Source organism: Carcharodon carcharias, chromosome 17 (assembly GCF_017639515.1).
Source record: "Carcharodon carcharias isolate sCarCar2 chromosome 17, sCarCar2.pri, whole genome shotgun sequence".
In the NCBI taxonomy this organism is placed as follows: Eukaryota; Metazoa; Chordata; class Chondrichthyes; order Lamniformes; family Lamnidae; genus Carcharodon; species Carcharodon carcharias.
The window spans coordinates 56,363,930-56,376,318 of record NC_054483.1 but is presented as its reverse complement, the minus strand read 5'-3'; the positions used below and the strand labels follow the sequence as shown (position 1 = coordinate 56,376,318).

At 44.9% G+C, this 12,389-nt stretch overlaps 1 protein-coding gene across 1 annotated transcript in view; it reads right to left on the bottom strand.

Annotated features, from left to right (window-relative positions):
• pcdh15b (protocadherin-related 15b) overlaps positions 1-12,389 on the bottom strand; it is a 1,048,074-nt gene that overhangs the window by 525,647 nt on the left and 510,038 nt on the right. Inside the window, exons 14-15 of the mRNA XM_041210329.1 lie at positions 1,386-1,520; positions 911-1,060 (exon numbers count right to left, since the gene is read on the bottom strand). Coding sequence (XP_041066263.1) covers positions 911-1,060; positions 1,386-1,520 — 285 coding nt within the window. The remainder of the gene's footprint in view (positions 1-910; positions 1,061-1,385; positions 1,521-12,389) is intronic.

Below are 12,389 nucleotides of genomic sequence, written 5' to 3'. Positions count from 1 at the left end.
GCACTTGAAGCCATATTTTGGGAATAGCTGAGCAATAAAAGTGCTGGTCTTCAAAATTTTGCTTAATTTTACAGTGATGTCTCACAATGCATCTTAACATTTCTTTATTGTATGGACCAGTGCAGAATGACCCTTCACAAAACAAAAAACTCTTTAAACAGATCATTCATCTAAACTGACTGAGCTACCTTAATACTGATTAAGGACTTTTCCAGTGTTTCTGCAATTTGCTTCCACCTTTTTTTCCCCTTTTCTTAGCTTCCTCTTTCTTCTTTTCGTTTTGTTCACCTTTTCTTTCTGTTTCTTTGCAAGTATGGATAAAGAAAGGAAAGCCCTTGAAGATCCAAATGGAGATCAGAAATGAAATAAACATGAATGATGAGCTGTTCCAAAGTCCCACTGGAGCTCAGTGGATGAAGAGAGAGACACTTAATGTTGCAGACCAAATCAGTACGAACATTAGTGACTGAAATTTTAACTAAATCACTGTGGACCAATGAAGAATATAAGAGATAGGAGCAGGAGTAGAACATACAGCCCATTGCACCTGCTCCACAATCATGGCTAATGTTGTGCTTCAACTCCATTTTCCTACCCACTCTCCATATCCCTTGATTCCTTGAGAGGTGAAAAGGCTGTCTACTGGTCAATTGTGGACCACTGCAATGGCAGAGATACAGTCAGTGCTGCAATTACCTCTCTTAAGTATGCCAAAAATTTGCTGACTTTCAATATTTACATTTACATTCATGGTAATAATGTCAAACAAAAAGATCAAAAGAATTGTTAAAAGATAGAATGTATACACAAAATGCATTTGCTCAAAATAACCTTGAATTGATTTGAACAATGACTGCATATTGCATTAAATGAATTTCATTTTGCAATACAGCAGTTTTATATTGATTACCTGTATGACAGATTCTCCAGGTTTCATGTCAGTGTAAACATTCACTTTGTAGGAAATGTTTTGAAAAATTGGAGTGTTGTCATTTGCATCGATCACTAAGACATTGACAGTGACTGAAGTACTCTCTTGAACACCGTCAGAAGCAGTCATCTTCAAGAAATAAAGAAAGGAATACATTAGTTGAGCATTCTAATGTTGGCTAGAAAGAAGCACTGAGAAGTGTTTTTTTAAAGTAACTGCCACTTCAATTATATAAATGTAGCATAACAGCAATCACATAACAATAGATATTTTCAACACCAAAACCAATTTAGCTTTTGCTTTAGATGTAATGAGAAATAAAAATCAGCACCTAATCCTCACTGACTATTTGGATTAACTGTCTGTCCAACCATTTAGGTCATTTTCATTTCCTTTTAGGTTGCTTATTGTATGACATGATTTGTATAGAAAGGAAACAAGCAATGTGTCTTACTGTAAAAGTGTAATTCTGCTGACGTTCCCGGTCAACTGGTTCACGTAAAGTCAAATAACGGGTTATTCCAAAAGGAGTTACGGTAAAAGCTGTGACAAAGTCGCTTAGTGAAATCCGCAACTTTGGGTCTTTTGTCTTGAGAGAAACAAAGGGTGTGGTCAATTCAAACGAACATCAAAAATTTCATTTCTTTTAGAATATTTTATTCTTATTCATTACTAATATTGAAATGCAAAACATTAACTGTGCATTATCTGTGGATGCATCTAGTTGTGCTGCATGATGTTGCACCTCTAGGTTGCTATGCAGCAATTAGTCTTCAGCTGTTCTCATTTGAGCCGTTGCTATCTGGCTTGTTTGCCTCCAAGTCTAATACTTTAATATGGCCTGATACAGCAAACATAACAAGCAATAGTGTGGGAAGGAAAGACTTAGCTATAAATATTTCAGCTGTGCTGCTTCCATAAAAAGTATTCATTCTCATTCCAAAAGGATTGTAAGTGACAAATTATGAATTTCAATAAAACATTGCCAATAACAGATTGACATGATTAAACAAACAGGTTTAACACTAGCGGGTAGCTTAGGTTTTGATAGTCAGCGGCCAAGGTACACAGACCCAGAAGTTTCTAATGAAATAAAAACAAAAAACTGCGGAGCTGGAAATCCAAAACAAAAACAGAATTACCCAGAAAAACTCAGCAAGTCTGGCAGCATCGGCGGAGAAGAAAAGAGTTGACATTCGAGTCCTCATGACCCTTCAACAGAACACTTCTGTTGTGACTCCTGATTGCTATTTATAATGGAAATGTGGATTTATAGAAGTTGGGTAAAGATAGGATTTGGCTTAATTGTGAATGCTGATTGGTAAACTGATAACAGGAAGGCTCACATCTGAATGATGGCCAATTCGGCAAGGCAACAGTTACGTCAAGTAGACAACACTCAAGAGAAGAGGAAAGGGTAGGAAACTGGCCAGTAAAAAAACAAAACTTTAAAAAAAAACTGTCTGGTGAATGTGTTGGAATGTTGCATATTTCACAGAATTAGCTTGCATTGTGCAACTATTATGCCAACCACATGTAATCGCTTAAAAGTACTTGTGTGTCCTTTAACCAGTTACAATGCTGCTTAAGAACCATGAACACGAAGCATTAATTTCAATCTAAATAGTTTTTACAAACAAGTATTGTTACATTAAGAATGTACAAGGCAGGAATCTGTGACTGAATAACTTTTTTTTTAACAAGCTGCTCATTAACTGGCTTGTAGAGTTATGATAACTGCAGTCTGAAAATTCTTTGAAAAAAGACCAGAGTAATTATTCTGGAAAAGAATTGCATTACCACATCAATAGAATTGGTCTCTATAAATCTGAACAGGTTATTCATCCTTAATAAATGTTCAGAGTGAGCAAGACTGGGATTCAAATGTGCAAGCACTCAACCACTTTTGCAACCATAAACATCGCTCCAATTATCTTTACACTTGCGCTGAAGATTGTGTTTCACCTTAGGGAACAATTCTATGACCATTCACAATTGGTACTCAGCCAAGAGGCCACTTGTGTGTCAGTTTAACTGTCATCTGGGAACTCAATCGTGGAAAGTGTAAAAAAAGTGTCTGATTCTGTCTTCTTCTGATATCTGCACATGTATAAATGCTGTCAAGGATCACTGATTAGCAATCTGTAGTAGAAACTGTGATTTACTTTTTTTTTGCTTCTCCTGAAGCTAGGGGATTCTATGAGCATTTATAGTAACCTTACCACAGCTCAGTTGGGATTAGCCAGCTCAGCATCCAGCAGCGATCAAGATTGGGATGTTATGATCCCAGCTGATGTTACTACTGGACAAGCCAGATCCCAGGTTGGAACCCAGCTTGATAGATCCTAACTTTTATTTTTTGTTTAGAAACATGGAGGAAGGGCGGCTACTGAACAGAGTCTCAGGAGTCAGCTGATGCACTTTAAAAAAAGAATAAAACATTTATTGAACAAGAAAAGATGAACAATACTACAATATTCCTTCACCCACAAATATACCTTTACAGATATAAACAGGGCAGAATTTTCAGTTTGACGTGCGGAGCCCACCCGCACCCCCCCACCCCCACCAACCCCGCACGTCCACGTGTAAAATGACCCACGGTGATGTCGGGCAAGCATCCCAATGTCACCTCACACCATAGCGATATTTCGCTGGGCAGGCGCGTGATGCAGTCCAACACGCGCTCACCATTAACTAACGGGCCACTTAAGGCCCTTTAGCATTCAATCAACACTGATTTTTCGGTGCCCGTGCGATCTTCGGGTCAGTGCATGGGTGCGACGGGCAGGAGACATTTGTACTAACCTCATCCACGGGTGGGATAAGAGGGCTCAGTGAGGTCATGAATCTGCTCTGTGAAGTACTTACTGTTGAAAGATTTTTAAACTTGCCTGTTTGATCTGCAGTACTTCAGAACGCATCCCAGCTGCTTTTTCTGGACTCTTAACCTTCAGCTCAGCACTCTGCAGTGAGGAATCTTTTCCAGGCCTGCAGGTTTCAGGAATCCTTCCCTTAGCCTGGATATGGGAGCTGATCCGTCCACTGGAGGCAGCTCCTCTGAGGAGGGAGGGCTAGAAGGGGGAGGTGGCCAGGAGTGCACATTCAGCCTCCAGGGGAGCCACCTGTGGGAGGAGAGGCACAGGCGCAAGGGGCACAGGGCCAAGAGGTAGTCCAAGGCGGAAGGAGCCGCAGAAGACGTCACTATCTTGCTGCCATGGTATACAGGCGGCGAAACAGTTACCTCAGTATGTCTGAGATGCAGTGCCGAAGGAGGTTCTGTATCTCGAGGGAGAGAGTCATCTATATCTGTCAGATGATTGGGCCTGAGATCTCCGCTAACTGTGTGGGCGGACGCCCTATGTCAGTGGCTCTGAAGGTCACAGCTACCCTCAACTTCTATGCCTCTGGCTCCTTCCTGTACTTGGTGGGTGATCTTTGTGGTGTCTCCCAATCAGCTGTCCACACTTGTGTCAAGCAGGTCACAGACACTCTGTTCAGGCATGCATTGACATTTATTAACTTCTGTTGGGACCAGGCAAGCCAGACACAGTGAGCCAGAGGCTTGCTGGCTTCCCCCAAGTCCAGGGTGCAATAGACTGCAAATATGTGGCCATCAAGGCACCAGCAAGTGAGCCCAGTGCCTTCGTCAACAGGGAGGGCTTCCACTCCACAAACGTGCACAGAATGCTGATTCTGCAAGTCCATGCAAGGTACCCAGGCAGCTTCCATGATGCCTGCATCCTCAGACATTCCCAGGTGCCGGAGCTCTTCTGTGCTCCAGCCCGGCTGGATGGATGGCTACTGGGAGACAAGGGCTATCCCCTCAGAAGGTGGCTCATGACGCCTCTCCGCCATCCAAGAAGAGAAGCTGAGCAGCATTACAATAGGAGCCACACCTCCACAAAGGTTATGGTGGACAGAACCATCGGTCTTCTCAAGATGCGCTTCCGATGCCTGGCTGTTCGGGGGCGCACTCCAGTTACCCCCAGATCATGTCTCTGTGATAGTGGTTGCATGCTGTGCTCTCCACAATTTGCACTGAAAAGGGGGGAAACGCAGTGGACGATGAAGACATTGATGCAGTAGCTGCGGCTGCACACGATGAGTCAAGCAGTGATTCCGAGGATGAACAGGCACAGGGAAATGCTGAGGGGATAGAAGCTGACCCAGGGCTACTCCAGGGAGGCAGGGACACCCAGGATGCTTTAATACAATGAACCTTCAGCTAGCAAAACACAGATAGACCACCAGTACAAGCCTGGGCTGCCGCCTCGATACTCAACACCTAAGTGCAAAATCTGCCAGGTCAGCAGCTCTAACTAAGGGCCTTGGTAAATAAAGCTGAATGTCCAACAAATCACTCATTACACTTTTGTCAACCATGCACTTGCAGAAGAAATGAGGCACCCTCAGCCATGGTCACACATCTGCATTGAATGTGTGAAGCAAAAGAACTTATCACAAAGAGAAAAACAATAGTGTTAACAATCAAAAAGAAATCATAAGGGCTTCATCTTGGGTCAACACAAAAGCACCAGTGAAAAACCCGTGGTGTGCCTAAGGTGCCTTATGCTTTTATTTCCAGGTGCTACGTCTTGGTGCTGCCCAGTCGCTTGGAGTGTAATCTGAGACAGCCTGCAGGCTCTGCTGTCCTGTTGTCCTCGATGACCTTGGCGGTCATCCTCTGGTCCGTGGAGTCTGTGCTGGCCCCACTTGGGAGGGAGCTGCCTGTTCCGCAGCTGGCATCTCCCCAGTTGCCAGCCTCACCGGATTCTACAGTAATCGGAGCTGCTGCCTTCATCCGGAGCGCCCTAAGAGGAGCCTGCAGAGATGACAGGCAGCTGCTACGCCAATGTGAGGTTGCTTCGGAACTCTCTGCTCACTGTGGATGAATGGGCAACGAGCTGGAAAGCTTGATGCCCATGCCATCTCCCATACTGGCAGTGACCAAGTGAGGTCAATGCCAATGTGAGGGCTTGCTGGTCAGAGCGCATCCCCAGGAAGCCCTGGCGGGTCTTCTGGAGTAGGTTTTCCATGAGAGTCGCCATTCTCTCCATGGAGGATGTTTGGCATTCAGACATGTGGCTCACTGCTTTGGCAAGCGTCTGTGTAGACCCTTCCATAATGGCGACCATGCCAAGCATAGTCTCATGTCTCACCCCCAGATGTTCCCGCATACCCGGCCACATTTCCTGAGCCTGTTGCATCGCAGATGACTCCAGAGGCACATCATCAGGCACCGACTGAGCATGTGCCTGGTCCTCTACAGCTCTCCGACTGCTGGCACTATGGGCACTCTCTGTCTCTGCCAGCTCCTCCAATGAGTGTGAAATGCTGTCACCTCTGTGCCCCGGGACACTAGCCGTTGTTCTAATTCCCACCGAGGTGCTAGTATCTGTGCTGGTGCCTGCCTTGAGAAATGGTGTGACGCTGGTGAGACTTCAGGGCCCTCAGGTATGAGAGGGGGCATCTGCTGCTCCTCCTCCCAGCCATATTCTGATGATGCTGAAAGGAAGAACAAGGACAGTGGATCAGTTAGCGTGCAGACAATGACAAAGTTCATCCCTGTCCCCCTGGCTCATTATGTGCTCAACTTTCCATAACCAGTGTCCCAGTAATGTTGCAACAATAACTAATTTAACAATTATCAGTGCTATGGCTGTTGGGAGGACAATGCTGACCTCACTTTTGGACATAAGGTCCACTGTTGGACATAGGTACCTTGCCGTGGCACCCCAACCTCATCGACACCAGTAGACCTGGGCGCCTCTCCAGTTCAAGGACCTCCTACTCGAAATGGCTTAGTATGGAGAGCTGTGCCTGGCCACCTCCAGTCCTCACGTGCTCAGCCGCATTCTGCACATTCTTCTCCTGAAAAAGAGAGAAGAGCATTGATTAGGGCAAATTGTACATGGACTCTTCGCGCACAGCCCACCCCATCCAGAGTGGGTCACATCAGGCTTCCAGTGCCTCCTCACCCTGCTTATGCCGGTCAATCAGGCAAAGATGCTAGGCCTGCTCCCCCCCGCCGCCCCCTTGGGGCACATGCTGCTTACATCACATGAGGAACCACACGGTATTTCCTCCCATTGCAAGGAGGCACAAGCACGTGCAGCGTAGAGGGCAGCAGATGGTTCATTGCTACGCCAGCTCGAAGTTTCCCTACCATCATCTCATCCCCCTGACTAGGACATGTCCTGGAGTTCTGAGTCCGTGCCTAGGTGTAGCTCCTCAGGTTGCCCCAAACTAGTCATGTGGGACTCAGATCAACACATGTTTCAGGGGAAAACTCATCTCCTCATGACCCACTGAGGCTGACCTCAGCGTGGGCATTATCTGCTTGCCCACCCTGCAAAAGAAAAATGCCGTCAATGATTCAATGCAGTCACAGCACTGAGACTTGGAGGGGACGGGAGACGGGGCGGGATGCTCAGAGGATAAGGCTACCTTATGGGTTAAATGCTCAATGCCAACATGGTACTCACCCTGCCAGAGCACAGCAAGTCATTGAAGCACTTGCGGCACTGGATCCAGATGTGCCACACCACGTCGTGGGAGCTCACCACCTCTGCCACCTCCTCACAGGCATGTTTCATTATGTCAGGGGGGCCTCCTCCTCCCATCCTGGGGGAACAACACCTCCCACTATGCTACCACCTCTTGGGGAGGGCAGCAAGGCAGTCATCAGAAAAACAAGGGGTGCAGTGGTCCCCCGCTGACCTACCCCCCAGCCTGGCCTGCTCCGAAGGCCTACCCTCCAGCCTGGCCTGCTCACCTGAACCCCTCTGCTGCGGCCTAGCACTGGGGACTGCCGGGTCACCATTGGACCCAGTGGTCTGTGCAAGCTCGCTGCCGCCCACCCACTCCCACTATCTTCGGGAGTCGGGAAATAGGCTGGGTAGACCTTAATTTGCCCGCCTGCGCCCGCTCCCTCTCTGCCCCCCCAGCAGACGGGAAATTCTGGCCACAGATTCGTAAGGATAACACAAGTTACAAAAGCTATCTTATACTCTCAAGTTCCCAGTAAATACACGATCCATGTAAACTAATAGGCGACCTGTGGTCAGGCACACCACACTCTGAAACCAAGTGACAGATGCCACCCCAAACAGATGCTGTGGATCTCTCATCAACTGCTCCAGAACCTTGTCACATTGTTAGCCAACCGGTCTCATTGAACTAAGTCTTTCACATGAGGGTTTCCAATCTCCACCATCAAAGAACGTGCTCTCTCTTGGCACCTTCAACAAGGGTCCACCTCCAGGATTTTGAACTCTCCTTCCAATGTTCCTCTCCCTTAGATCGCCATGTCCATTCAAACTTTACCTTCCATGCACTCTCTCAAATGCTCAGGTGCACCAACAGAATACCATTGCTTCACAAGCCAATAATAAAGAGTTACAGACCTTAGACTGTTTCCTTGGATCTTTTGGCTTCCTGCAAGCCTATTTTGCTTTAAGTCTGCGTCCTGCAGCTTTCTGCCTTTAAGCTGTAAGCTTAGAGCCTTTCTCTCTGCTCATTGCTTTAACTTCCACTGAATAGAATCTTTTTCAGATACCTCTCCTTGGCCTTTGGCTTAGAATAAAGGCTTCTTGGGGCCTTTCTCTTTTTCCTTTAGGACCTGCTCCTTGCAGTTCCCTCTCCTAGTAGCCTTCTAACAACTTGGTATCTCCTTTGAGATCCACAACTCACTTGACATTCACTGTTATTTTAATTTTAGGGCAACTTATCTAAGATTCTTAGGCTTGTTTTCCTCAGCAATCTGCTAGTATGTCAGGCTGAGACAGACTTAAACTGCTTCCTCCACTTTAGAGCGTGTTCAGCAACTGAACTCAAGCTGCTTATCTGAACTCAAGCTGCATTCAGTTTCTCTGTTTCTGTGAGTCTCTCTCTCTGGACCCTTGTCTCTAGGCAACAACCCAATTTTTTTCCACCTTGTGTTTTTTAACTCTTCTTCAAGAGCCATAAAACCTCATAATAATGCAGGCATCTTTTAAAATGAAACTGAAACTCAAGTTCCCACTTTCTTAACACACAAATACATAAATACAAATTAAACTTAAACTTAAAGTTAAAACTTAAAGCTATAGCTTATTCTTAACACCACAAATACAAATATAACTTACTTAAACTCAATAGTTCCTAACAGGGACCAACTTGATCTAAATGGATTGGTACCCATGTCACAAAACAAATTTACTCTCTCAACCTTTAACGGAGCTCCAATATTTCAAGGAAAGGATTCCTATCCTACTAAGTGAGTTTCACTCTCATTTTTCACATTGCACAAACTCAGGCTTAGTTCTAATAGAATAATTACAGCAACAGTCTGGATTGTTATTTGCAAACCCCTCAAAACTATTTTGAAAGAAACTCAATGATTTAATATGTTAAATAAAAACAAAGAAAAGTTACTAGGAGGCCATCAGATATACGTGGGACCAGTGAGTTCACTATGCACACATTACGGGCACTTGCCAATCCTACAAAGACTCTGGTGTTTGGCTTTCACCTGACCAGCAAAAGGCTGGGGGTAGGGCAGGTGGCGGGAGGGTAGGGGGGATGGAGGGAATCGCGAGAAGATGAAGAAGAGGACATAACCAGAGAGTAATGTCTATTTTTTTTACTTTTGATCCTTCATGGAATTTGAGCAACGCTGACAAGGCCAGCATTTATTGTCTGTCCCTAATTACACTTGAAAAGGTGCTGATGAGCCACTTTCTTGAACAACTGCAGTGGAGTTGTACAGGTACACCCACAGTGCTGTTAGGGTGTTCCAGGACTTTGACCCAGTGAAAATAAAGGAACATCAATATATTTCCAAGTCAAAATGGTGTGCAACTTGTAGATTGTGGTGTTTCCATGTGCCTATTGCCAACATTTCTTTTGGCAGTAGAGACCATGGGTTTGGAAAGTGCTGCAGCAGAAGCTTTGGTCAATTACGGCAGTGCATCTTGTAGACTGTACATACTGCAGCCACGGTGGCATCAGTCAAGCAGGCTGCTTTGTCCTGGATGGTGTTGAGCTTTTTAAGTGTTGTTGGAGACACACTAACCCAAGCAAGTAGGGAGGTCTTGACTTCATATTCCTGACTTGTGCCTTGTAGAGGGTGGAAAGTTTTTGCGAAGTCAGGAGATAAGTTGTTTGCCACAGAATTCCCAGCTTTTGACCTTATTTTGTAGCTATAGTATTTATGTGGCTAGTCCAGTTGTGTTTCGAATCAACGGTAACCCCCAGGATGTCAATGGTGGGGCTTCAGCTGTAATTCTGTTGATTGACAAGGCAAGGTGTTTGAACTCTCTTGTACAAGATGGTTATTGCCCGGAACTTGTGTCGTGCAAATGTAACTTGCCGATTATCTGAATTTTTAGCGAAATGGACATGTTTGTAGTGGAGAGTAAATGACAGGTGAATCATTTGTGTTCTAATATTTTGATTGCAATAGCTTGAACCACATGAGATATGGAAGAGATGATTAATAAATGCTTTAAAATTGATTCTTTTTTAATGTAAGGCAATAAAATAGAGCACTGATTACTGAAGTACACAGCACTGTTTAATTTGCTATGTTAAATAAACAGTTCTCCATGTAGTGGGAGATATTATACACAGGCTGCACATCCTTGGCTGTTCCAGCAGACTCCCTTGACTTAGTTATCGAGCCTGGATATTGTCCAGGTCTTGCTACACGCAGGCACAGACTGCTTCATTATTTGAAGAGTTATGAATTGAACTAACACTGTGCAATCATCAATGAACGTCCCCACTTCTGACCTTCTGATGGAGGGAAGGTAATTGATGAAGCAGCTGAAAATGGTTGAGCCTCAGACAATATCCTGAGGAACTCCTGCATCAATGTCCTGTGGCTGACGTGATTGGCCTCCAACAACCACAGCCATCTTCCTGCGTGTATCTCTTTCCGCCTTCTTAACAAGAAGGCCAATATTTGTTTTCCATTAATCATCATTTTCATGGATCCTTATTGGGACTGTTACGAAAACTACACTTACCTGGTTGGAGAGCGAGAGGTTGAGAACTCCAAGTCCTGGCAGACCTCGGAGTTCGCGTGCATGCATAGACTGTGAGCAGACTGCACATGCATAATTCTGCATTTTAAAAAATACTTCTATGTGCTACAGTTGGACCCAGTGTGCCTGTTCATGAAGAAAAATGGCACAAAACCTGGGTCATGTGACCTGAAGCACAGCACTATTGAAAAACTATCCTGGCAAGGGATAGCGAGAGGGGACAGGGAGAAGGTCCAAAAGGAAAGGGGGCAGGGAGAGGTTCCAAAACAAGGGTCCCAGACAGGGGACTGGGACAGGAAGAGGTCCCAGTTGAATTAAAAATTAGGAAAGGGGCTGTGGTTAACAGACTTTTAGTGAAGAGGGCTCAGGAGAAGCCCTGGTAATTGAAGGGGGCTTAGGAGGAGCCCTGAAGATCCAAGAGGCAGCAGAAGGTTGGTGGGGCAAAGGTACCCCTTTGAAATAGTAGTGTCCTGCTCAGAATGACTGAAGAGCTGAAGTTGTGCTTCTGAGTTGGTGTTTGAGTGCCTAATCGGGAATCCAGTGAATGAAATCTCGGGAGACAAGATTGAAATCCTGAGGTGGGCCTCCGTTGATGCTGTCCTAGTTGGAGCAACATTTGGATAGAATACCCAGGTGAAGTCTTTGAAGATGAAGACTGGAATCCCTTATGAAAGAAAGACAGAGTTTCAGTGAGATTGGAGATTCACAGTGTTACTGACATCTGGGTGGGTTATTGCGAAATCCGTGGACTCTGTCTTGGTCACACCTGTCATTTAGTGTTCAGTGTGGTGTGTTTGACCACAGTTTGTCTGTTAATTCACATGTAACTCATATTAAATCTGAATGTTAGAGTAAAAGATAGATATTATAATTTGTTTTATATCTTTCTGCCTTGTATGGTAAAGTTTATTTTTGTTTGTCCAAAACCTTTGGCATTTTGTGGTTTTATTTTATTCTATTAGCATGTGTCTTGAATCTCAAAGTTTGTCTACTTTAAACCAGATCTTACCAAAAACTTGGGGGTTTGGTCAAGGATCTTAACAGGACCATTTGCATCCTTCTAGAGGTCAGTACACCTTATCTGACTCAGCTTAACTGCCTCTAAACTTAGGCTGAGATCCATTTGGGCCAGGGAAATGGGAAATCCCAATGTAGTGCATTTGAACCTCTGACCTTACTCCATCTATGCAAGTGATAGGTTGAGAGTTCAGGAAAAAGATTAAGCTAGGTTTCTTCCCAATTCCAAGCGGTTCTGCTCAACTCCTGCCTGAGTAAATAGTGGGCGTCTGCTGTGACAGCCAAGAAGAATGAGCCCCCCCCTCCCACCCCACCAAAACAATATCTATCATTGTACACAGCAAAGTTTATCAAATGTGGGAAATGAAATGGTACTATGTATTTTAATAATCAGTGCCCTAGTTTATTAT